We start from the raw sequence: 25625 nt of genomic DNA on the forward strand, positions 1-25625 counted from the left end.
TTGTATTCTTAACTACTACATTAACCGACCTCTTGTTACAAATGAAAAATTATTATTTTTAAAATTCTCTAAAAGTTACACCTTCATTACTTTCTTGAAGTTTTATTTTCTTGTTGCAAATCAGACATACAGATCTTAACTCAACTGACTGACGAGTATTGAGCACTAAGTAGTGCAAAAATAACTGACACTTCAGCCTAATATTTACGTCTATAAATGGGGCTTTCACTGGCTATTTAAAATCTCATAATCTTTTTCTTGGGGGAGTACTCTTTCTTGGGAACCTCAAATATAAGACAAAGTTAAGTGCCACCGAGTCCCTGTAGAGGCTAACAGACATGAACTCACCTATTACTTTCCCTTCATCTCATCTATTTTTAACCTTTTAAAGATCTACCTGTGCAAGGTCCTTCTTTTCCAAGGCTCAACTCTCCATGAGTTTTTTTATCCCATCCTTTCCTATCCCCCTCAAGGCCTAGTTCTAGCACTAATCTTTTCTCTGTTGCTTATTCACAATCCTTCCCACTATACCAGCATGTTCTCTTCAGTCTTACAAATAGAACTAGAACAAACAAACCTTACAAAAAGAATATGCTCTTCTGACAGCCTTAACTCATTTTTCTCCTTGACCCAATTACTGTCTCTCTCCTTTTTTTTTTTTAAGATTTATTTTAGAGAGAGGAGAGAGTGTCCATAGGTTGGGGGAGGGGCAGAAGGAGAGAATCTTCGAGCAGAATCCCCACTGAGAGTGTTGCATGACGCGGGGCTCAATCTCACAACCCTGAGATCATGAACTGAGCTGATACCAAGAGTTGGACACTTAACGAACTGAGCCACCAGGCGCCCCTCCCACTTCCTTAATATAAAAGTCCACACTTGACTACTTTCAAATTCTAACTTCCCATCACTCCTTAACAACCTGACTCGTGCCCTCACTGTTCTACAGATTTCCCCCCCACCCCACAGATTTAACCTGCAAATTAGCAAAAGGATTTTTCCCAAGTTTCATATCATTTAACAGCTCTGTAGCATGACTATACTGACTACTTGTTCTTGGAACAGCCTCTTTTCTTTGTTTTCATGGTATTACTCTTCCTTTATCCTCCTACCTTTCTCACTGTTCTTACCAGGCTCCCCCTCCCACCCTGCCCCAACACACACACACACCCTACTCTTTCTTTTTTTAGCCTTCTTCTATAGTTCTCCACTCCTTCAATAGATGATTATAACTATACCTTGAAATTTTATCTTTATGCTAATAAACCTTAAATCTGTATCTCATCTCCCAACTTCTCTCCTAAGATTAGATTCTTATTTCCAAATGCATAGTATGCATTTCAGGCTAGATGTCCTGCAGGCACTATACATTCAACAGCTTCCAAATTAAACACATTATTTTCATCTCCCAAATCTGCTTCTCCTTTCACATTTCTTATGTCAGTTAATGACATTATCATTCTACTAGTTATACTAATCTCAGAGTCATGTTTGACTCCTTTCTCCTTCTAATCTTTATTATATAAAAAATATCACTATCCTGGGCGCCTGGGTGGCTCAGTCGTTAAGCGTCTGCCTTCGGCTCAGGTCATGATCCCAGGGTCCTGGGATCGAGTCCCACATCGGGCTCCCTGCTCCGCGGGAAGCCTGCTTCTCCCTCTCCCATTCCCCCTGCTTGTGTTCCTGTTCTCGCTGTCTCTCTCTGTCATATAAATAAATAAAATCTTTTAAAATAAATAAATAAACAAATAAAAAATATCACTATCCTGACAATTCTACTTTTAAATGTTTTTTACATCTATTCCTCTTCTCTGTTCTCACTACTACTACCCTAATTCACACCCTCATGGGTTCAAGGTTAGATTATTTACAGTATTCTTGCTGGTCTCTCTCCATAAGGCCATCCTCCATACTGTTGTAAGAGTTATTTTTCTAAAACTCAGATCTGACTATGTCACTTCTCTGCTTTAATATTCTCAGTGGCTTTCCATTACTTATAAAATAAAATTCAACTTCCTTAGTAAGGAGCCTTTTGGAAGATGATCTCAACCTATTTTCCAATGTCACATTCCACATATCCTATGCTTTATTCAAATCAGACTGCTCATCACCCTTGAAAATGCAGTTTCACGCCTCCATGATTTTTCCCATTCTTTACTAAATGGAATGCCAACAAGATGGAAAGAGAAGTATAGGAAATGGGCACATATTGTTGGTGAAACCTTATTTATCTTTCGGGGCCAAACTAGTGTCATCTTTTCCCTAAAACTTTCTCCAACTTAGCTAAATGATAAGATTTATTTTGTTCTTTCACAGTAATTTGTTAATACTACTAAAACCACTCCATGCTATTGCAGTCAATTTCATAGTTATCTGTCCATTTGAATGTGAGCCCTTTATTGATCTTTGTATCTTAGGCATCTCTCAAAATCCAGTACCTAGAATAATGCCTAACACACAGTAGATGCTCAATAAATGGTGTGAATTAAATTCCTTTTGTGACCTGCCCTCTCCTCTAAATAATTTCTGAACATTCTCATTTATTGTCTTTTTGTCTATATATACCCATTACTATAGAACTAGTCAAATGAAAACAGATACACATACACTGTTTTGTAATATTTAAATGAATTTTAACTATACTCTCTAAAAATATTCACAAAATTTTATTTGTACAGTATCTCTTTCACTGTTTTTTGGGGAAATAGCCATTTGTATGATTCCATCTTATTTTTGTCTGTATCTTTTTAAGTTTTAAAAACCCATCTTAATCCAAACTCAGTAGGAATACTTTTACTGTTCTTCACTCAAGAATGGTGAAAAACTTACATAGAGATAGAAATACAATTAAAGAGTAGATCTGACCTCCCATTCAAGAAAACTCTTACATATAACCATAGCAGCTTTTTCTTTAAAAAAAAAAAAAAAGATTATTTGAGAGAGCGTGTGTAAGAGAGAGAGCATGAGCAGGGGGGAGGGGCAAGGGGAGAGGGAGAAGCAGACTCCCCACTGAGCAGGGAGCCTGATGGACTCAATCCCAGGACCCTGGGATCATGACCTGAGCTGAAGGCAGACGCTTATTAACCGACTGAGCCACCCAGGCACCCTCAGCTTTTTCTTACTTAACTATATTCTCTTTAGTGCTAAAGCATATTGAAGTGAAATGACTGTAGAAGCTAAAAAATCCTAAGACAAAACCAATATCATACAAATTTATAGACTGAGGCCTCACCAGTGAAACTGAATGCATATTTTTCTTCATTCAATTGATTTTTTCCTTGTGGGAGGGGCATGGCTATGGTCTCAGGGAAAAATGAATTTTAATTTTCTGAGTGCAACTAATCTCTTTTTGGCATGGTTGACATATTTCAGTATATTCTCTTTTCACTTTACAGTTTTCCTTATCCTGACAGTACCATTTCCATGGTTTTTAAACATCGGGATTGAGAAGGAAGTGTTAGGATGCAATGTGAATTTGCTGAAGCTAAAATGAATATTACTATGCGTGTTGCTTAATAGTAAACTATAGAGTAAGCATTTTTTAGTATTCTGATGCAAGTAACTACAAAATACTTTTTGAGATTTGGACAAATCTTAACTAAATTCATCAGTGAAGACTTGATCTCTCCAAAATACAAATTAAGGGAACATGTTAGCTGGGAATGAAGTGAAAACTCAAGAGTTACTTATATAACAATTTATATCAAAATTGTCTACAAGAAAATGTTTATCAAACTAGTATTTGGATATATATTAGTATAAAATATGTTACATTATTATAGTATTAGGAAAAATATAGCATAATTAGTATAATAGTCCAAAATATCATCTTTCCCAAAATATAGTTTTCATAAACTCATAGTGACTTTCTACTGTATTAATTCTTTTAAAAGAATTGAAAGGAAATGAAAATACATATTAAAATAGAATAATCAATTTTGGGGTCTACCAATCTTTAAAGTGAACCTTTATATTTTACAACTTTAATTTATACCATTTCATACTTTTATTATCTACTAAAATGAAAATTTAGTGTAAAATAAATGGATGTGGCTTAAGGAAACAGCTATGTTTATAACATATCAATTCTTTATGATAAAATGTTAATACCATAGAACTCAACTACTGTATACATGTTCTAAACATGGCTTTAATACAGCTCAACAAAACTGTTGAGGAAAGCTAATTAGATCAGGTAATAGTACCTCTATAATTATTTTAATCATTTTCTAAAATACTATGTAATTGTTCTATGAAAAGATAAATTTTTTTGTCACATATGGGAAGTCATTCAAATTATATATATCAATATTTATATTATTATAAATATACACACATGCAAATGTGTGATTTTTCATGCATGAAAGCATTATAGACAGTTTTATTAAATTTAGCTTTTCAACAGCATTTACTTCTTGGAAATACAAGTTCAAGAAGAATATGTGTCTGACTTTATTCCTATATTATTTTTGCAATATTTTCTTAGCATTTAATAGTTATTTTAAATGTCTACAACTACTTAAATTATTTTAATATTTTATTATTTAATAAACCTACATGCTTTTTCCAAGTTCCCAGTGCTTTCTCATGCTCATTTTGAAGATTAAGGAACTTTTCTTCATTTTCTTTTACCTTCTCCCTTTGCAGCTCATTATCTCTTTCAAGGGTCTGCAATAAAATTAATTATCCAAAAAATAATCAATACCACATTAATGAATTTTGATGTGTTTTATGTTGCTTGGACCTTTGCTTCTAACATGCTGAAAGTGCCATACAGATCAGTGATAATGTGCTATCTCAACAATAATTTTCATAAATTAACAGAAAGGTGCTTATAGTTTAGTTAACAGGAAATAGGGGGAGGTTATGAAAAAGAAATGGCTATAAAAGGGTATAAAAACATTGCCATTATTCAGTTTCACTGCATAAGTTTTAATGTCCTGAAAAAGTAATATAAAGTACAGCATTGAAAAATATGAAATGTAGCATAATCCAGCCTAACTCTACTACAAAATTTTAACTACCACAGAATATTTTTTCCATATCTGTTTATTTTAGAAATTAACTGGCTAGAAAACCCTTAAATACAATTTTAATTTTTAATTTCAAATTAACACTTTTTTAGTACAGCTTCAATATTTACCATATTAACTTATTACTTCATAAATTAACATAATATAATCACCACTACACCACCCTCCCCCCCAAAAAAACCTTTAAAAGTAAAAATACTGTTTTCTAAGACAAGGGTTTTAAAGTTATTAAATTATTGTCACCAATATTACTAGGTTTCTTCAATGTCTGCTGATAATCCAAGTAAACTTCTGTAAAAAGATAAATAGTTAAGAACTCTACCTACATGTCTAATACATCTGGAATTAAGTTCACTTGTTTATCATTATTAAAGTTATTTACATTCAGGGTAAACATTTCAAGCCACACAAAGGATACAGAAAGAAAGGTAACATGTCCTTCTATCAGCTCTCCAGTTCTCCTCCCCCAGAGGTAACCATTCTAACAGTTTCTTGCGTAGCCTTCCAGAAATTGTCTCTAAGCATACAAGTATATAAAATATATCTTTTTAAATACAGATGAGACCATACCATACATATCATGTTCTTCTGCAATCTGTTTTTTCTTAAAAAAAAAAAAAAAAAGAGTAGTTCTTCCTTACTTTCCATACCATGAAGTACAGATCTATCTCATTTTAAAGGCTTCATAGTATTCCATCTATTTAAAGAGTTCTCAATTATATCTAGAATACCAATACGTAATGACGTAATTATGTAAAATTATGGAAATACCTAGTAAAAAGCATTTTACAGTTTTAACATTAAAATTCTCCTCTAGCACATAAAGAACATTATTGCACTTTGATAGCCTGCAATGAATACCTATTTTGCCTGCCTTTACTTCGAGATAATGTAAATATTTTTATAGAAGTCATGTGTTCTTCTTAATTTATAGGCAAATAATAGAGCAGTTTCTAAATATTTACAATGTGTTTATTTAATAGATGCTTACTATTTTAACATTTTAACTAATTCAGTATCTATACTGATAACACCATATTTTGGAAGATATACAAATCAAAGTTTAGAGGAGATGTGAGAGAATATACTACCATATCTATTTAATAATAATAAATAACCAAGAGTATTATGTTCTTAAACATATTAGATATGTCAATCATTTCCTGTCCAGACCCATACCCTCATCTAAAAGAAACTGCCTATATCAGATACTCTCATTTAAAAAAAAAAATTTTATTTATTTATTTGACAGAGGGACACAGCAAGAGAGGGAACACAAGCAGGGGGTAGTGGGAGAGGGAGAAGCAGGCTTCCCACTGACCAGAGAGCCCAATGCGGGGCTCCATCCCAGGACCCCGGGATCATGACCCAAGCTGAAGGCAGACGCTTAATGACTGAGCCACCCAGGCACCCCTCAGATACTCTGTTTCCACATTTTGGAGACTTTCCATCCTGCCATTATAATTTGGACCTATTGCTCTTTCAGTTTGCTACACTGATCAGGTGACCTCTGAGGATTTCCTTCCCTCTTCTGCAGTTGGTCTCTTGGTTCCTAAATCCTATTGTTTCCTCTTTCCTGGTTTATTCCCTTGTCTTGGTAAAGCAAACCTTCCATTACTTCTTGATAAAGGAGGCACAGATGGCACATTTTTTGAGGCCCTCCATGTCTGAAAATATCTTTTTTCTACCAACACATAACAATTCATTTGGCTGAATACAGTACAATTTTGCTTTAGAAATCAATTTCTTGGGGGTGTCTGGGTGGCTCGGTCAGTTGAGCTTCCAAATCTTGATTTTGGCTCAGGTCATGATCTCAGGGTCATGAGACTGAGCCCCATGTAGGGCTCCACACTCAGCGAGGAGTATCCTTGTTCCTCTTCCTCCCCCTCTACTCCCCCTCCTTCTCTGTCTCTCAGATAAATAAACAAAATGTTAAAAAAAAAAATCAATGTCTCTCCAACCACTGAAGGCATGGTTCTATTATCTTCTATCTTCCAGCACTACCAGTGAGAAGCCTGAAGCCATTATGTTGCCGTTCTTATTCTTAATCCTTTATATGTGACCTAATTCTTTTTTCCACAGAGTTTTAGAATCTTTTCTCTTTTAGTATAAAATTTCATAATGATATACATTGGTTTTGAGCAAAACAAACTCAAATTCTTCAGTTCTAGGTTACATTCTCATATTATTTCTTTGGTCATCTCCTCTCCTTCCATTTTCCCTGTTCTCTCTGAAACTCATTAGACTTCTTGGACTGAATCCCTAATATTCTTTCCCTTCTGTTTTCCATCTTCTTGTCTTTTGATTCTACTTTCTAGAAGACTATCTCAATATTACCCTCCATACTTTTCACTGTACTTTTTATGTCTGCTAAAATATTTATTTTAAAGTTTCTCTTTAATTCTGAGTGTTTCTTTATCTAAAGACTCCTAATTCTTGTTTTTATGGATTAATAAATATATTTCTCTTAATAGTGTGTATTTTCTTAGTTTCTCTAAATTTTTTTTTCATTACCCTGTTCATTTTGTCTGATTTGCATGGCAGAGACTTTCTTCAAGTGCCCAGTGATCCTTAACTGCATGTTCATATTCAGAATGAAGTATTAAAAAGCTGGTTGAAAGTTTTGTCAAATGATGGGCTTCACTGTAGGTTGATCTGGTTGAGCAATTTCACCGGGAGCACTTCACTGGAACAGCCTGAGCAAGTTAGTTCCCCAGAGAGGAAATTTCATTCTCCTGTCTGGAAGTGGTAAAGCTAGCTGTCCTCTAAATGGGGAAACAGAGCAGGAAGGTCTCAGATTTCAGTATTTAGATTTCCACCCTGTTTTCAATATAATTCTCTCAGTAACATATCGGTAAATTGGCTCTAAAAATTTTTTTTCCAGCATTTGTCCATTTTAAACATTCCAACCAAGGGCAATTTCAAGCCACCACTAGTTTTACAACCAGCTCACAAAATGACAACAGCTTTAACAAACAGCTCTCCCTGGTATAAGCTGTCTCAAGAATACTACTGGATTTCCCAACCTCAGTTGTCCCTCAAACTCTCCAACATAAATTTCCAATCTTCTGCCAAGTAGAAGATAGGCAGTGCCTTTTTGTGCAGGGTAGGGAAGAGAATTGGGAGGTAAGATAGCTTCTAGCTTTTTATATAGACCTTCTAGCTCTTGGCTTCCACTGCACATCCACTTCTAGAGACACATGATGCTGCAATTCCTGAGCATTCCTGCAGCTTTGACTGGAGTTTCTACTTTCTTTCATTTGCTAAGTAAATTACTAATTTTCCATTTTGTCCCCACTTAAAACTTAATTTTTATTGTTTCTTCTCTTTATTTACTTGTCCTTGTGGATTTATTAATGTCATTTTATTACAGTTTCAGAAGGAAATAGAAGTTAATGTGTAGGTTCAATTCAACATGTTTAACCAGAAGCCCAGATCTGGCAATATCTGAACTTACAAAGATTCTGAATTTATTCATTTTTAATCATTCATTAATTTAATAAAATTTAATGAGCTCCTACTGTGTGCCAGATACTCTTTTAGGCTCTTAATGCTACATGCATGAAACTGTTACTGTTCTCGTGGAATTTAGACTTTATCAGAAAATTATTTGTATCTGGATTAACAAACCCAAAAACCATTCTGAAAAAAATGAATATTGCAGCAAGTCAAAATAAAATCATCTGTTAATGTTTTAATATACCAAAAACGAAGTAATTTAACCCTGGCTAATACTATTACTACAGGAGCAAACTAAGTAAATTATTCTGGTTAAACACTATGACTACAGCAGCAGAACTACACTACATTTAGACTAAACTATAATTAAATCATAGTAGAAAATATTCTCTCTCATGGGAATTCAGGTCTCTATGCTCCAAACTGTACTATTAAAAAAACGAGACAGATGACAGCATGATTGCAGAGCACTGAAAAAAAGTAGGCCATTATGAAGAGTAATGATCCCTTTTAATACAGGTAGAATTAGAATGCTCCTCAAGAAAAACACCTGAGATATCTACGCAGCATAATCTTCAGCAACAGTTCAACACTAATATTTTGTTATACTATATATCAGTGGTTCTCCAACACCAGTCTATAAACAAGTACTGATCCATGACAAAATTTCACTAGTTAATGGCAAACAAAGTCTATACAAGTCACCAAATGTCTTTTCTTGTAAAGGACTGTATCTATTCAGAGATTATACCCTTAATATGTGGCATTAAAATATTCTTTTTTATAAAATAAAAGTGAGGACAGATGGTGTTGCTTATTTTTAATGTCCTTACTTATCAAAATAAAAAGCTGACAATTCTATCTTGTTCTTGTCAATACTTTGCACGAAATTTCCATATGAAATCTAGTTCCTCTATGTACTATCAAGGCTCAAATAATAATGGTGCTAGTTAAATAGGCATCTGGATTATCTAAGATATTGGCACTTAGAGGTAAAAGATCCTGGGACCATAGTTAGAGTCTTCGTTAACTCAAAGAAACACGTGACTGTATGTCTCTGTGACTACTACACACTCCACAGAATTCAACAACACATAAACATTGCATTTAGAGCTCGTGAAGGGTAATTTAAAAGTCGTGGTTTTAGAATAAGTGATCTAACAAAGGTGGCAGTCTCACCAATCTAGGAAGAATACAATAACATTGTAGTGTTGTAGAAACGGTGTTAGAGTAGAATCAGGTCAAAAATTTAATTCTGGGGGGTGCCTGGATGGCTCAGTCATTAAGCATCTGCCTTCAGCTCAGGTCATGATCCCAGAGTCCTCGGATCAAGCCCCACATCAGGCTCCCTGCTCGGCGGGAAGCCTGCTTCTCCCTCTCACACTGCCCCGCTTGTGTTCCCTCTCTCGCTCGCTCTCTCTCAAATAAATAAATAAAATCCTAAAAAAAAAATTAATTTGGGGTTTGCCACTAATTAGGAAGCCTTGAACTATATCGTTTACACTTTTTGGATCTCTAGTTCACCATGAAATGAAATGATGGGATTGGCTGTTCACTAACATTTTGTTCATCCTAAAAAATCTGTTTCAACTCCTTTAAATGGACAAGAAAACAATCCTGATAACTGCTACTCCATAAAGAATTTGGGTAAATTCTATTCTATGTTTCTTGGGAGAAGGTTCAAAGTATTAGAGAAAGTCCCACTCATCTATCTGTAGGGTGGGTAAAGGATGTGGGGGGATACTTGCTTATATCTGGACTTTCAGAGAAATTTTTTCACTAGTCTTACTGGAGGAGGGGAAAAGGGGAAAAGGAAGGAAGAGTTTGATGCCAAAATGCTTCGTCCCTCTCCCAGGTCTAAGTTTTACAGTATTGGGGCCAGGCAAGAGAAATGAAGAGGGCAAAACTCTCTTTACATGATTAGTCAAAGAACATCAATGGTGAGGAGACAAATCTTGCATTGTTCAGGTTAAGTGTGGTTCCATTCAATGATGATGAAGTCAGCATAATTTGTGGGGCCCAATGCAAGATGAAAAAAGCAGGGAAAACGCACTATTAAAGGTACTAAAAGGGCGCCTGGGTGGCTCAGTTGGTTAAGCGACTGCCTTCGGCTCAGGTCATGATCCTGGAGTCCCAGGATCGAGTCCCGCATCGGGCTCCCTGCTCGGCAGGGAGCCTGCTTCTCCCTCTGACCCTCCCCTCTCTCATGTGCTCTCTCTCTCTCATTCTCTCTCTCTCAAATAAATAAATAAAATCTTTAAAAAAAAAAAAAAAGGTACTAAAATACAAAACCTTTTCCTTCCTTCATGGTTACCACACACCCCCCCTCCTTCTTTCTCTCCCTGTCAACTTATCATGGTGTTTTTTATTTTCTATTTAATGTCATGGATCCCTGGGCAGGGGGATATTCACAGGGCAAATGCAGATCCTCACAGATGCCTAAGGGCCTCATCACACAACTCAGAACAAGCAAGATCCACCAGCTATGGGGTTCTACCTCCTGCAAGCTACTAGACCCATGTACTATGCCCTGGCTGGAGGTGGGGAAGTCAATCTTTCTTTCCCATGGGACCTCTGCCCCAATCCATGGCAGATGGGTAACCCCCAACCCACAGCAACTGCCAGGCAGGGATATACCTCAGTATCTGGATTGAGGACTGACTCCCTGCCAAGTCATCTACCTAATGTGCCAACACACTGCCAACCTGAGACAGGATGTTGTAGGGCACATGCAATGGACCCAGACCCTCCCTGTTATATTTAGGCCTCCACCAAAAGTAAGGAACAACAGTAGAACACAGACCTTTCCCCACCAATGTGACCACAACAGTGGTGGGGCAGATGCAAAGAGGATGAGGCCAGGCAGGGCCCAGGATAACAAAGCCAGCAGTCAAAAACTGGTCCTACGAGGCAGCAGGAGACAGAGAAAGTTTAGGCTCTAAGCCCCTAATGCATGCTCCATTTTCCCATCAGACTTAATTTACAAAACATAAATTCAGAGACAAAAATTAATAAAAATTTCGGGACGCCTGGGTGGCTCAGTCGTTAAGCGTCTGCCTTCAGCTCAGGTCATGATCCCAGGGTCCTGGGATCGAGCCCCACGTTGGGCTCCCTGCTCCACGGGAGGCCTGCTTCTCCCTCTCCCACTCTCCCTGCTTGTGTTCCCTGTCTTGCTGTGTCTCTTTGTCAAATAAATAAATAAAATCTTTAAAAAAAATTAATAAAAATTTCAAGAGAGTGAACACAGAATGTTAAGCCTGAAGCACAAAGCCCTTCTGAGTATGGGTCCCCATGCAACTGCACTGATTACATACCCAGGAAGTTAGCCTTGACCTCCACTGATAGTGGTCTTTACATGGGAGGCGACTGTAGTTTTCTTGAGAAATGTTCAGCTTCACCTTCATTACCAAGAATCCCTTCAGAGGAGCACAAATATCTTCCACTAGTCACCCCAGTGGAACACGTGCCCAGCTCCTTCTCTTGAATTGGACATCCCATCACTTGGCCAGTGGCACACAGGACAATTTCTGTCCTTCCACTAACCTCCATGTTCCTTCATGTGGAGCCTAGAAACCACCAAAGTTCTCTCTTCTGCACCTTTCCTGGGCCATAGAGTATCAGAACAAGGATAATACACTTCAAGCCCCATTGGTACATATCAATCCAAAAACTTTTGTCCTTAACATCTCTGGACCATAACTGTGCACTAGTCTATATGTTCTTGGTATAATTCCAAACTTCAAGAAACATATGCCAAGTTCTTCCACATGAACTTACCACATTTTACTCTATTGGCAACACCAGAGTGGACCTTTTAGTTTCTACAGCATCTCAAGCATCCATCTACAAAACAAGATGGCACTTTCCCCTTTTTGTACCCCAGTCTTTACATGATTTTCACATAGACTCCTTCATTTAGCTTATGAAGGAAAATGTACTCCCCCTCCCAACTAGGGATGTAATAGAAAAGCCTCCCTTATTGAACTCCCACTCCCAAGACATCAGTGACGATAACTTCTTCCCCCCTCCAATCATTTTTTTGGACCTGCCCTTAATTTCTGGAAATTCACTAACTACTCTTTTCTATTTTCAGTTTTGGTCTTGGTCACAATTCTAAGACAAAGAAAAAAAAAATCCCATCCAATCTTTTACAAAATTAAGTCAGATACTTGATAAAATTGAACATTTAAATAGTAACTTAAATGTTAAAAAAAAATACGTTCATTACTTTAGACATTGATACCAAGTTGATGAAGGCCATATCTTATCCCTAAAATTCAAAATGATCTCAGATAAAGTTGGGCAGATAAATGCAACTAGACAGGTAAAGCTCTTAAATGGAAATATACTATCTATATCACTATATACAACCTGATTATTTTCTTTTAACACCTTCAACTTTGCTTCCAGTTCAGTACTAACTTGAGTTTGATGCTGAAGTAACTGTTGCATATGCTGGAAAGAAATGATGATATCCTTTAAAAAAGTATAAATATGATATATCAGTTGGAAGAATTTTAAGATTGTAGGTATGTTTCTAAATTAATTCTTAAACTATATTTTCTAATTTCATAACTTACCTTTATAGTTTAATTTTAACACCATAATAAGACAGTGAAATAAACTAGTACCACATTTTACTAACTTAATATACAAAATAATTACATTATATGATTTCTTACAAAGTACTATATCCAAGAGTTTTTCAAATAACTAACAGTTTTTTTAAATCATGAGACACTACTGGAAAGTGTAAAGAATTTAAAACCAAAACTTTTGTTGGCTTGTCTTAAAAACAGAAAATGTATCACTCCTGAAATGTCATATTGCTAATGAGCTAGGATGTCATAGTATTGTATTCAGAATGAAATGGAGGAAAAGCAGAAAAAAAAAAAGACACAGGAGAACTTTTCTTTCACAGACCTTTTTTAAATAGAAGAATTATAAATATCAAATAAATTCAAATGAGGGTATAACATCCTATAAATGCATGCTCTAAGCATACATATATTTCAATAATTATCTGCTAGGGTACCAATAGTCTAAACTATCAAGGAAAAAACTGATTTATTTTTATTCTATTTATTCATTAAATATTTTAATGTAATATTTTCCAACTTTATTAAGATATAATTGACATATTCTATAAACTCAAGTTGTACATGATTTGATACATATATATAGTGCTAAATGATTACCCTAATAAGATTAATTAACATCTCTATCACTTCACATAATTACCAGTTTTGTGTGTGATGAGATTATTTATGATCTACTCTCTTAACAACTTTCAAATATATAACACAGTTTTGTTAACTAAAACCATCATGCTGTTCATTAAACTCCCGGAACTTACTCATCTTATACCTGAAGTTTGTACCCTTGGATGAACATCTCCCCATTCCTTGGATTTATTTTTTAATGGAGCATATGTGAGACCCGATTAAAAAGGTACACTTGTATCCATTCAATAGGCCCTAACTGAGTACTTACTATGTGCCAGGAACTGACCTAGACATGATTCCATTTGTTATTTAACTTAACTTCTTTATTTCCCACATTATACCTGCTTTTAAAAATATTTACTGGCTCTCAAAATGTCTTATGATTGCTTGCCTTTTTTTCTCCTTGAATATGTGTGATCTCTTCATTAATCTTCTTATTTAATTCCAACTCCTTTAAAAAATTGAGTAATTTTAAAGTTATGATATAAAATTCAGCAATTTCTATATTTCATTCAGTGCTCAATACGTTTAGGAGAGTCAGGAACCCTTCTCCTACCCCAGAGTACCAACATTCATTTGCTGGTGAAGCAGTGGCTCCTAGTGAAATGAAGGTGGTACGAGACACCCAGCACCAGCTGCTGTGCAAATTTATAAATATTCACGTTAAAAAATTACAAAATTCCTCATCTCCAAAAGCTTTTCTGGAGACACCTCTGTACCACAGATTACCTGACATTATATTAAAGTGGAAACAAAATGGTTATAGACAAATTTTGTCTTAAATTCCTGCCGATAATGGCAAAAATTACCTAATAACAAAAAATAATTCACAATATCTTTTTTTACTATGTATATTAACTTTACAAAGAAGGAACATTTTTGTATTATAAGCCTGGAATTCTCATTTTATGAAAACAATTATATAAACATGAATACATTTAATTAAATACCATGTTGAGTCTTTCTTGAAGTTCTTGAAATTTTTGTTCTTTAATTGTTAAATGGATGTTTTCTTCTCCCATCTTATGTTGACATGTGACCTTGGACTTTATCAAGTCTGACGTAACTTGTTTTAGTTCCTTAACATAAGAAATATAAACAGTAAGTTCAGTATAAACATTTCATCAAAGCAAGGTATTTTCTGACAGTTTTAAAGTCCATTTTAAACCTATCATTATAATTTACTGTATTTCACATATCAAGATAATACTACTGGTCCATCAAGGTCTATTTCCCCTAGTTCCCTTGCAAGATAATTAGCCAAGGTGGGAATGCTACAGGGATAGAATGCATGATTTTTTTCCCTTAAAAAGAGCTAATTTCCCTTAAAAAGATACTAACCAAATGAACTAACCAACCAGAAGTAGGGTGTTTTCAACTTATTTAACAAAAATCTTGAGATAAAAAAAATAATAAAAGATTATCAATTTCCAAGTTCATTAGCATCTAATAAGAAAAATTTGTGTGAGAAATAATCATAATCTAATGTGATGAGTGCTATATTACAGGAATGTATAGAAGCATAAATAAAGAGATTGGTGGAGGGCATCAAGAAGGCATTATTAAGAAAAGTGGTTTCTGAATTGAGTCTTTAAAGATAAACTTGCAAAGAGGACAAAAATGTAGACATTCTAGACAAAAAGACTGTACGTGCACAAACGTGCAGAAACACGAAAGAGTATGGCACTTTTCAGGGAAACAGAATAGATTATGGCCGGAGCTACTATGTAATGGATGAGGGGGAGGAGTAGAGTATTCATGTTTGTGGCTAGAAATCTGACAGGATTCAAATATTGAAAGGGATTTGTAGGCCAAGCTAAAAAGAGCTTTAATTTTATCGTATAGGCAATGAGGAATTAATAATTGAAGGATTTTGAGTAGGAGAAAGACATAAAATTTGTAATTCAGAAAAATAACTCTAGCATCATTACAGATTATTAGAATTGAGGAAGATACAAAAGAAGTCTTCATTTGTGAAGTTACATGTTCACTTAGCTTAACAGATATCATCCAAACACATTATAATTCTAAAATACCAACTTCTAAATTGGTGTGTACTTTATTTTTCTGCTGTTCTGTGTATACTGACTATATTAAATACTCAAGAATCCGATTTTCACGTTCTTGACTACACAGTATCTGGACTCCCTTTGAATTTTGGAGGAATTCTACATTATAAAAGTCCACTGTCCATAGAGGAGCCAGAAATGCCAGATACTAGTTTTATAAGCATGAGGCCAGATTCTGCTAATCAGATGCACCTGTCCCAGATATTGGATCAGGAAGCAGTGTCACAAAGAACAAGAACTGTTGCAAACCCTTCTGTTGTAGGCTTTAGGGGCAATGCTAGTAACAACACATTTCCATGGACAACAATGGTAGGAGCGGCATCCACTACAGTCAACAGTGACAGTACAACCTACAGTGTACTAATTACTTTAGTTTTTCAAAGATTGTATGTAAGAACTGAATAAATAATAATAACAAAAAACTCTTTTGTAGAAAAAAGTTCATTCATTAGGGTGATAGATTACAGGAAATTGTTATTTTCTTCATTGTACTGATTAGTATTTTCTCTTTCTTCTAAAGTAAACACGTATTTCTTAAGTATCAGTGTATAGGATATATACATATATATCCTATATACAATATATACTATATATATATAGTGTAGTATATAATAGTATATTAAGCTATGGAAACAGGGGCAATCACTTAGAGTTATCAGTTAGAAGAAAGAAGATGGCAAATGACTGGGTCCTAAAGAACTCCAACACTCATGGATTACAGAAGAAGCTAATATAGAAAGCTGAGAAGTACAGTCAACTGAGGTAGGTGGAAAATCAAAAGTGTAATACTCAGGTAGCTGAAAAAGGAGCAGCAGAAAATAGGGCTTCAATACGTCCAGAGTTCTACATGTTCTAGCTTCAGATGCCACATAAAAACCACTCAATACCTAGTTCAAAATCCAGGAAGAAGGATTAATGGTTTTAGTTCACATGTCCCTTTCAGATATGTGCATTGCATAAAACGACTGCTAAAGTAACTGCACATGGATCAAGAGATAGGACTCGACTCTTAGAAAAGCAGGCAGACAAATTAATGGCCGGTACAAAGACAACAATCAACATGTACTGAATAATGAAAGAAGTCTGAACAAAGGAGGTATGCCTTGAAGAATGAATAGTATAGCAGATATCCTCCATTTATCTGTCCTGACTCACTCTCCACCCTTTCTTCACACTGCTCTGTCCCCTGTGTGCTGATATCTGTGGATATAGCAAACAATTTTTCTTGCCCTCTGGCTCCTGGTTGGGTTCAATCTCTGGAGGGCACCAGCAAATCAGTATGCTGGGAAGACAGACTGAGGTATTTCCCTGTTTCCTCCCTACATGGACACAAAATGACAATAGCTCTCTACCTTTACCAAAGATCACTGCACCTACAGCTCTCTCCAGGTTCCCAGTATCTGCTTCCTTCCCTTGCCCCCTCAGGTTTACGTGGTATAATCATCCCCCCACCGCTTCTATCCCTGTGGTGCTTCAATGCTCCTCCTGGTTTCCCTGAACCCTGCCCTTAACTTTGTAAACAGCTTCTTCATCAAACTTTCCTTTTACCCATTCCAAGGTGCCATCTATTTCCTGACTCAATCCTGTTTAATTCAAGTAAGTTGAATTAAAGTGTGGGGAGGGGATATGGAGGAGAGCAAAGGCAAAAAGGAAGGAATAATGAAGAATTACGATGATTGCAACAAAGACTTTGCATGAAATAGAACAGAAGATGCTTAAGAAGCAGTAGGAAATGATGTTGAAGATATAGAATGGGGCCAGACCATGGAAGCTCTGAAAAGCCAATTAAAGAAGTATGGGACTAAATCAATATGTTGTACACCTAAACTTACACAATGTTATATGTCAATGATATCTCAATAAAGCTGGAAAGAAATTTGGGACTTGATTTGGTAGGCAAAAGAGAACTATTCAATCTACCCCATTCCTTCTATATATATTAAGTATCTAGCATGTCAGGCACATAGAAGCAATGCATCAAACTAGTAACCCAGTAAAGTCATTTTGGCAACAAGAATGAAGAAAAACCAAGGGCACCTGGGTGCTTCAGTCAGTTAAGTGTATGCCTTCAGGTCGGGTCATGATCCCAGGGCCCCGGGATCCAGCCCCACATCAGGCTCCCTGCTCAGCAGAGAGTCTGCTGCTCCCTTTCCTCTCCCTCTCCCCCTGCTCATGCTCATGTGCACTCTCTCTTGCTCACTCTCTCAAATAAATAAATAACATCTTTTTTTTTTTAAAGAATGAGTAAAAACCAGAAAAAAGAACACTGGCTAAGGGGCTATTTTATTAATCCAGGGATGAGATGATAAATGTCTATACTATTAAGAAATGAAGAAGGGCAAATATGAGATCTTCTAAAGGAAGATATAATTGAGTAGACAAAGGGAATGAAGGAAAAAGATTATTCCAGAGTGTCTAGGTGAAGCTAAAAGAAATGAAAAGAAAAACCATGAAATGTGGAAGAGAAAGCATGACAATGGAAAGGAAATGGGAAGTCTGCTTCACTGATGAAACAGATGAAAATGTATTAAGACAACAAGAAACAAGAGATGAACAATGTTGAGACTGTTAAGAAAGCCAAAAAATCCCAAATCATTATGCCTGAGCCACAGGTTGTTGTTTTATTTAAAAAAAAAGTCCTTCATTCATATTTTTTCAAATTATAAAAGGCTATATGTGATGAATTCCCTCAAATGAGGTTTCAATGTCCCAGCAATGGTTCATCTTCACAGTCAGCAAGAGGATTTCCTTTGAAAGAAGGGTTGCATGAATTTTGGGGGATGTGGAGGGAGAAAGGAGGGATATGAAGAATGAAGAATTAATCCAATGTGTGCCCTGCTGACCCTGAAATTACAGTAAGTCATAAAAGGAGATGACCTGCAGGCAGTTGAAAAAATAGAACTGAGATTAAGGGAAATGTGAGGCTGGAAATATAAAGTCATCTGCATGAAGTGAATGACTGAATCACAGAATATGAGAGCTCATTGAAAGAGACCTTAGGATAGAGCTTTGGAGGAATGGAAGAAAAAGGATAATCAGGGAGCCAAAGGAATTTGTACCAAAAGACCCTCAAAAAGTGAGCTATCATACAGATGTTATAAAATGAACACATTTTATATTTTAAACATCTATTATTTTGTACAAAACATATTATTCTGTAATTAAAAAAACAAAGCATCAGTATCAGGATGCTTTGGTTACTAGTATTAGAAAACCATACAAATAATAAGGACATTTATTCTTCCACATAAGAGAAAGTCCAAAGTTGGGTAGGTTCTCCACTTTTATTTAACACAGTACCAGAAGACCTAGCTCCAGCAATCAGACAACAAAAAGAAATAAAAGGCATCCAAATCAGTAAGAAAGAAATAAAACTTTCACTGTTTGTAGATGACATGATACTATAGATAGAAAACCTGAAAGACCCCACCAAAAACCACTGGAACTGATAAATGAATTCAGAAAGTCACAGGATACAAAATCAGTGTACAGAAATCTGTTGCATTCCTATACACTAATAATGAAGCAGCAGAAAGTGAAATTATGAAAACAATAAAATTACTAGGAATAAACTTAACCAAAGAGGTGAAAGACCTGTACTCTGAAAACTATAAAACACTGATGAAAGAAACTGAAGAGGACACAAAGAAATGGAAAGACATCCCACGCTCATGGGTAGGAAGAACAAATATTGTTAAACTGTCTATAATACTCAAAGCAATCTACACACTTAATGCAATCCCTATCAAAATACCAACAGCATTTTTCACAGAACGAGAACAATTCTAAAATTTATATGGAATCACAAAGACTCGAATAGCTAAAGCAATCTTGAAAAAGAAAAACAAAACTGGAAGTGTCACAATTCCAGATTTCAAGTTATATTATAATGCTGTGTAATCGAAACAGTATGCTACTGGTATAAAAATAGACACAGATCAATGGAACAGAATAGAAAACCCAGAAATAAACCCACAATTATATGGTCAATTAATCTTTGACAAAGCAAGAAAGAATATGCAATGGGAAAAGGACAGTCTCTTCAACAAATGGTGTTGGGAAATCTGAACAACTACATGCATAACAGTGAAACTGGACCACTTTCTTATACCATACGCAAAAATAAACTCAAAAAGGATTAAAGACCTAAATGTGAGACCTGAAAACATAAAAATCCTAGAAGAGACCAAAGGCAGTAATGTCTCTGACATCAGCCATAGCAACATTTTTCTAGATATGTCTCCCAAGGCAAGGGAAATAAAAGCAAAAATAAACTATTAGAACTATATCAAAATAAAAAGCTTCTGCACAGCAAAGGAAACAATCAACAAAACTATAAAGCAACCTATGGAATGGGAGATATTTGCAAATGACATATCCAATAAAGGGTTGGTATCCAAAATATATAAAGAACTTATAAAACTCAACACTTCAAAGATAAATAATCCAATTAAAAAATGGGCAAAGACATGAACAGACATGTCTCCAAAGACAACATACAGATGGCCAACAGACACATGACAAGATGCTCAACATCACTCATTATCAGTGAAATGCCAATCAAAACTACAATGAGCTGTTGTTACCTCACACCTGTTAGAATGGCTAAAATAAAAAACTCAAGAAACAACAAAGTATTGGCAAGGGTGTAAAGAAAATGGAACATTCGTGCACTGTTGGTAGGAATGCAAAGTGGTGCAGCTACTGTGGAAAACAGTATGGAGGCTCCTCAAAAGTTAAAAAGAGAACTACCCTATGATCCAGTAATTGCACTACTGGGTATTTACCTAAAAAGTACAAAAACACCAATTCAAAGGGAAAGGGATACATGCACCCCTGTCATTATAAGCAGCATTATTTACAAGAGTCAAGATATGGAAGCAGCCCAAGTGCCATTGATAGATGAATGGATAAGGAAGAGGTGGGGTGTGTGTGTGTGTGTGTGTGTGTGTACATACATACACAATGGAATATTATTCAGCCATAGAAAAGAATGAAATCTTGCCATTTGCAATGACATGGATGGAGCTAGAGAATATAATGCTAAGCAAAATGAGTCATAGAAAGACAAATACCATATGACTTCACTCATATGTGGACTTTAAGGCAAAATAAGAAAGACAGAAAGAGAGACAAACCGAGGTAACTGATGATTACCACAAGGGAGTTGGGTGAGGGGGATGGGTGAAATAGGTGAAGGGGATTATGAGTGCACTTATCATGATGAGCCCTGAGTAATGTATAGAATTGTTCAATCACTATATTGTACACCTGAAACTAATATAACACTGTATATTAACTATACTGCAATTAAAAACTTAATAAAAAATATTATGTAGCCATCAAAAGGAATGAAATCTTGCCATTTGCAACGACGTGGATGGAACTGGAGGATATTATGCTGAGTGAAATAAGTCAATCAGAGAAAGACATGTATCATATGACCTCACTGATATGAGGAATTCTTAATCTCAGGAAACAAACTGAGGGTTGCTGGAGTGATGGGGGGTGGGAGGGGTGAGGTGGCTGGGTGATAGACATTGGGGAGGGTATGTGCTATGGTGAGTGCTATGAATTGTGTAAGACTGTTGAATCACAGACCTGTACCTCTGAAACAAATAATACATTATATGTTTAAAAAAAAAAAGAAGAAGAAGAAGATAGCAGGAAGGGGAAAATGAAGGGGGGGGAATCGGGGCGGGGGGGAGACGAACCATGAGAGACTATGGACTCTGAGAAACAAACTGAGGGTTCTAGAGGGGAGGGGGTGGGGGGATGGGTTAGCCTGGTGATGAGTATTAAAGAGGGCACATACTGTATGGAGCACTGGGTGTTATACGCAAACAGTGAATCATGGAACACTACATCAAAAACTAATGATGTAATGTATGGTGATTAACATAATAAAAAGAAAGTGAAAAAAATAAACATAGATAAAAGATTGTTAAACATCCAACCCGGAAATAACTACTATTGCACATTTAAGATTGTGTGTGGGTAGGTGTGTGCATGTGCATGCAGGCACACACGCTTTTTTTCTATAGATATTTTTACTTCTACTAAGATGAAATTACACAATAATTACTATTTTGGAAATGTTTTTTCCACTTAATATTACAGTTAGCTTTCTATGCGGCAAAGATCAATGGAGAGCATAATTTTAATACCTACATGATATGCCACCTCCTAATGTATTTAACCAATCTCAATTAGTAGAGCTTCACATTACAACAATGTTTGTAAACATTGCTGTGCTGGACATCCTGGACTTGTTTTGTTATTGTTTGAAGATAATATTCCCGAGAGAGGAAGAGTTAAAGTCTATGAACTTTTTTTGCAGCAATGAGACATGTTGCCAAGTTCAATAAATAGATTTCCACCATCAAAAAAAAAAAAAAAACTTAATAAAATAAAACTTAAAAAACCTAAAAAAATAAAACTTAATAAAATTTTAAAAAACGAACAAAAAGTTGGACAGGTTCTTGTGTTGGTTGATTCAGGCACTCAATGAGGATATTTAATAAAGACTAGGTATTATCAAAGACTAGGATATTTTCATTTCTCCACTTTCCATTCTTGAGACTGTCCTCTTTCTTCCATTGTTGGGACTATAACAAGAGGCCAATTTAGGTACTGCATAGCAACTGTCTCTCCCTGGAACTCCTTCTAAAAGAGTAAGAAAATTTTTCTTTGAACCATTTCCTGCTGGCCAGAACCAGATCACAGGCTCATTCCTGAACCAAACACTGGCATGAAAATGGAGATTATATTAACTATCTTAGAGACAGACTGATCATATAAAGTGGACTGAATATTGGGGAAATTATCACAATGTCCACTACAAGAAAAATTTCAGCTAACATTATAAAATACACAGGTTGTTTAGGATATTACTGACTACAAATATTATATAGTATAATAGAAGATAAATGGAGAATGTTTTTTACAAGCTGACTGACAATGAGTAGTTCACCTACTTTTTTTTTTTTAAGATATTTATTTCTTTATTTGAGAGAGGCGAGCAAGCAAGGAGGGGCAAAGGGAGAGGGGAAAAAGAATCCGAAGCAGACGCTGCACTGAGCGCAGAGCCCAAAGTGGGGGCTCAATCCCATGACTGAGAGATCAGACCTGAGCTGAAACCAAGACTCACTTAACCAAATGAGCCACCAGGCACCCCTCACCTACTCTCTTCAGGTTTTGGTTCCCCTTACAAAAAAAGGAGAGGTTGGATCCAGTTAATGGTTTTTAAATTGTGCTCTGAAAAGTCCTAGACGTTCCATGGAGACCATTCATAGCTGCTAATAGAGAAGAAAGAGCCCTTAGGTATAGCTCCAGTGTTCCTCCAAGCCTCCCTTCCAGCAAAAGCAGCTCTACCTTATTCATTTTAATACTGAGCTTCCACATCTTGAACTGAGGGTTCTGCAGCTCAAAGAAAGACAAAAACAAGATTAGATGATCCCCATGATTCTATGAAATTTAGAGATGATCTGAAGAAGATAGTTTGGAGAGAACCAGATGTAGAAATAGAAAACAGTTCAAGCATGAAGGGAGAAAGAGCAGTTGATGAGTCAGAAGGAGTTTCAGACTTTCCTATCTGATAAAGGAATTTAAAGACAAATGAGTCTGTTTCAGTTGTCTTGAAAGACTATACATATAAACCACCTACAGTCTGTGGTGCAGAAAAGCTGACTCTAACAAAACTGCCTTAATCCTAATCTTAACCTAATTTTACTTGCAAGTAACAATAATCCCATAAATTTCTATGGCATGTTTAACTTTCTGAAGTGCTTTTCCATGCATTTATTGTTTTATATTTATTACACATATATAAAACAAGAAAGGCAGGGATCATTCTACTCATATTAAAAACAAGAAAACAGGGCGCCTGGGTGGCTCAGTCGTTAAGCATCTGCCTTTGGCTAAGGTCATGGTCCCAGGGTCCTGGGATTGAGTCCCACATCGGGCTCCCTGCTCCATGGGAAGCCTGCTTCTCCCTCTCCCACTCCCCCTGCTTCTGTTCCTGCTCTCGCTATCTCTCTCTCTGTCAAATAAATAAATAAAATCTTAAAAAAAAAAAAAACAAAACAAAAACAAGAAAACAAAAGGGGAAAAGAGAAAAGCAACACTCATATAGGTCTGGGTCAAGCACCTCTTTGAGATGACTAGAGTTGAAAGGTTTAGTTTTAAAGAAAAAGGTAAAGTGATGAATTAAGATAAACAGAATAAATGAGAAATATTATGCAGGGAATTATATGTCAGCAGGAAGAGACTAAAGGACTGGGTGAAGTAGTGGGGACTGAAGGACTAGAGGCAGAAGGAACAGATTTGAGAGTGTAATGGTACAGATGATAGAAAAGGATGCTCTGGCTGGAGAAAGAGGAGGGCCGAATGAGAGAGCCCAAAAGCAGCAGTGTTTAATGATAAAATTTCAAGGGAGGGACACAGTAGTCTAGGTCTTGACTCTGTATCTTTAGAGTCAAGTAGTCTATAGATCTTTAGACTTGAGGCGTATAAGGAGCTGATATTTCAGGAGTGTGAATAGTTAACAATTTCCCTTTCTGATAAATATATGCTTTCTAATGGGGAATAAGAAAGAGAAGAAACTTATGTGGATAAATTGCTTATGTTGCTATCATTATTAGAAAGGTTAAGACTGTAGGTTCTGGAGTCAAAATTTGTCTAGGTTCCAGTCCTGGCTTTATTTTCCTTGTTATTTAACTTTAGGTAACTTATTTAACTTCCTTCTGTCTCAAGTTCCTAATCTGTAAATCAGAAATACAATTTTTTAAAAACAAACTGTGTGGCATGTAATACTCCATGCAACAAGTATTTGTTGAGCATCTACTATGTGTCAGGCACTGTTACCTATTACTACTACTAAGGTGAATCCAAGGGATCCTAGGATTATTTTTTCTACTTTAAAAATAGACTAAAGTCTTAATAATGGTATAATTAAATATCCTTTTATTTATTTAAGGAATTAAGATTCATTCTTTCAAAGCTAAAAACAGTAAGAATTTTCCTGTAGACCATGAGCTCCTCAAGGAAAGGTGCCATGTTTTATACTTATCCCATAGCAGCTTAATACATTCAAGGAATTTAAAAGGACCTAAACATTTATCGACTATAAGAAGAAAAGTAACATGATTATGAAAAAAATGTGACTTATCTTTACCTAAAATAAGATCTGATGAAAGCAAAGATTGATTTATTCAGGATTTAAAAAATGGCAATAAAAATATTTGGTGAGAGCAGTAGGTGTCAGCCAGACAGAGTATTATTAATGACACAATAGTTCACAGTCAATTTGCAAGAATGAATAGAAAGTGGTAGGTGTATAAGTATGGTGCTGAGGGTTTAATCACTGATTGAACCAGCTGGTTTCACTCCATTCAATGTAACAACCACAGCCCTACAGATCACCATGTTATATAGACAGATGTTCCTGGTTTAAATGTGAACAGACCAGTACAATAATAGAAAAATAAAGCTTAGTAGATAGTGAGTCACTAGCATTGTTAACTTTAAAAGAACAGCATATTTTTTGGCTAGAAAATAACCCTGACTATTGTAATCGACAGCCTGAAATTTGTGAATTTAAAATAGGTTAATTCTTCATTTTAAGTACAGATCCAAGAATATGCTAGAAAACAACAATTACAGAAATAAGATAGTATAATAAAACATTACTCTAGAACTAGAGGGTCTTTGACTTTAATTTATTGAACAAAAGGACGTACTGACCTTATTATTTCCACCCTGGATAAACATTTGAAAACATGGATGGTAGTCAAATTCACTATGGATACTGAAGGATATTTAAAAAAAAAAAAAAAAACCTA

At 35.7% G+C, this 25625-nt stretch overlaps 1 protein-coding gene across 1 annotated transcript in view; it reads right to left on the bottom strand.

The window, feature by feature from the left end:
• CCDC73 (coiled-coil domain containing 73) overlaps positions 1–25625 on the bottom strand; it is a 212933-nt gene that overhangs the window by 16594 nt on the left and 170714 nt on the right. The window contains exons 8-11 of the mRNA XM_035012528.1: positions 14665–14793; positions 14106–14165; positions 12861–12965; positions 4555–4665 (exon numbers count right to left, since the gene is read on the bottom strand). Of these exons, the coding sequence (XP_034868419.1) occupies positions 4555–4665; positions 12861–12965; positions 14106–14165; positions 14665–14793 (405 nt within the window). The remainder of the gene's footprint in view (positions 1–4554; positions 4666–12860; positions 12966–14105; positions 14166–14664; positions 14794–25625) is intronic.

Source organism: Mirounga leonina, unplaced genomic scaffold, assembly GCF_011800145.1.
Source record: "Mirounga leonina isolate KUSES-001 unplaced genomic scaffold, KU_Mleo_1.0 Mir_166, whole genome shotgun sequence".
Taxonomy (NCBI): domain Eukaryota; kingdom Metazoa; phylum Chordata; class Mammalia; order Carnivora; family Phocidae; genus Mirounga; species Mirounga leonina.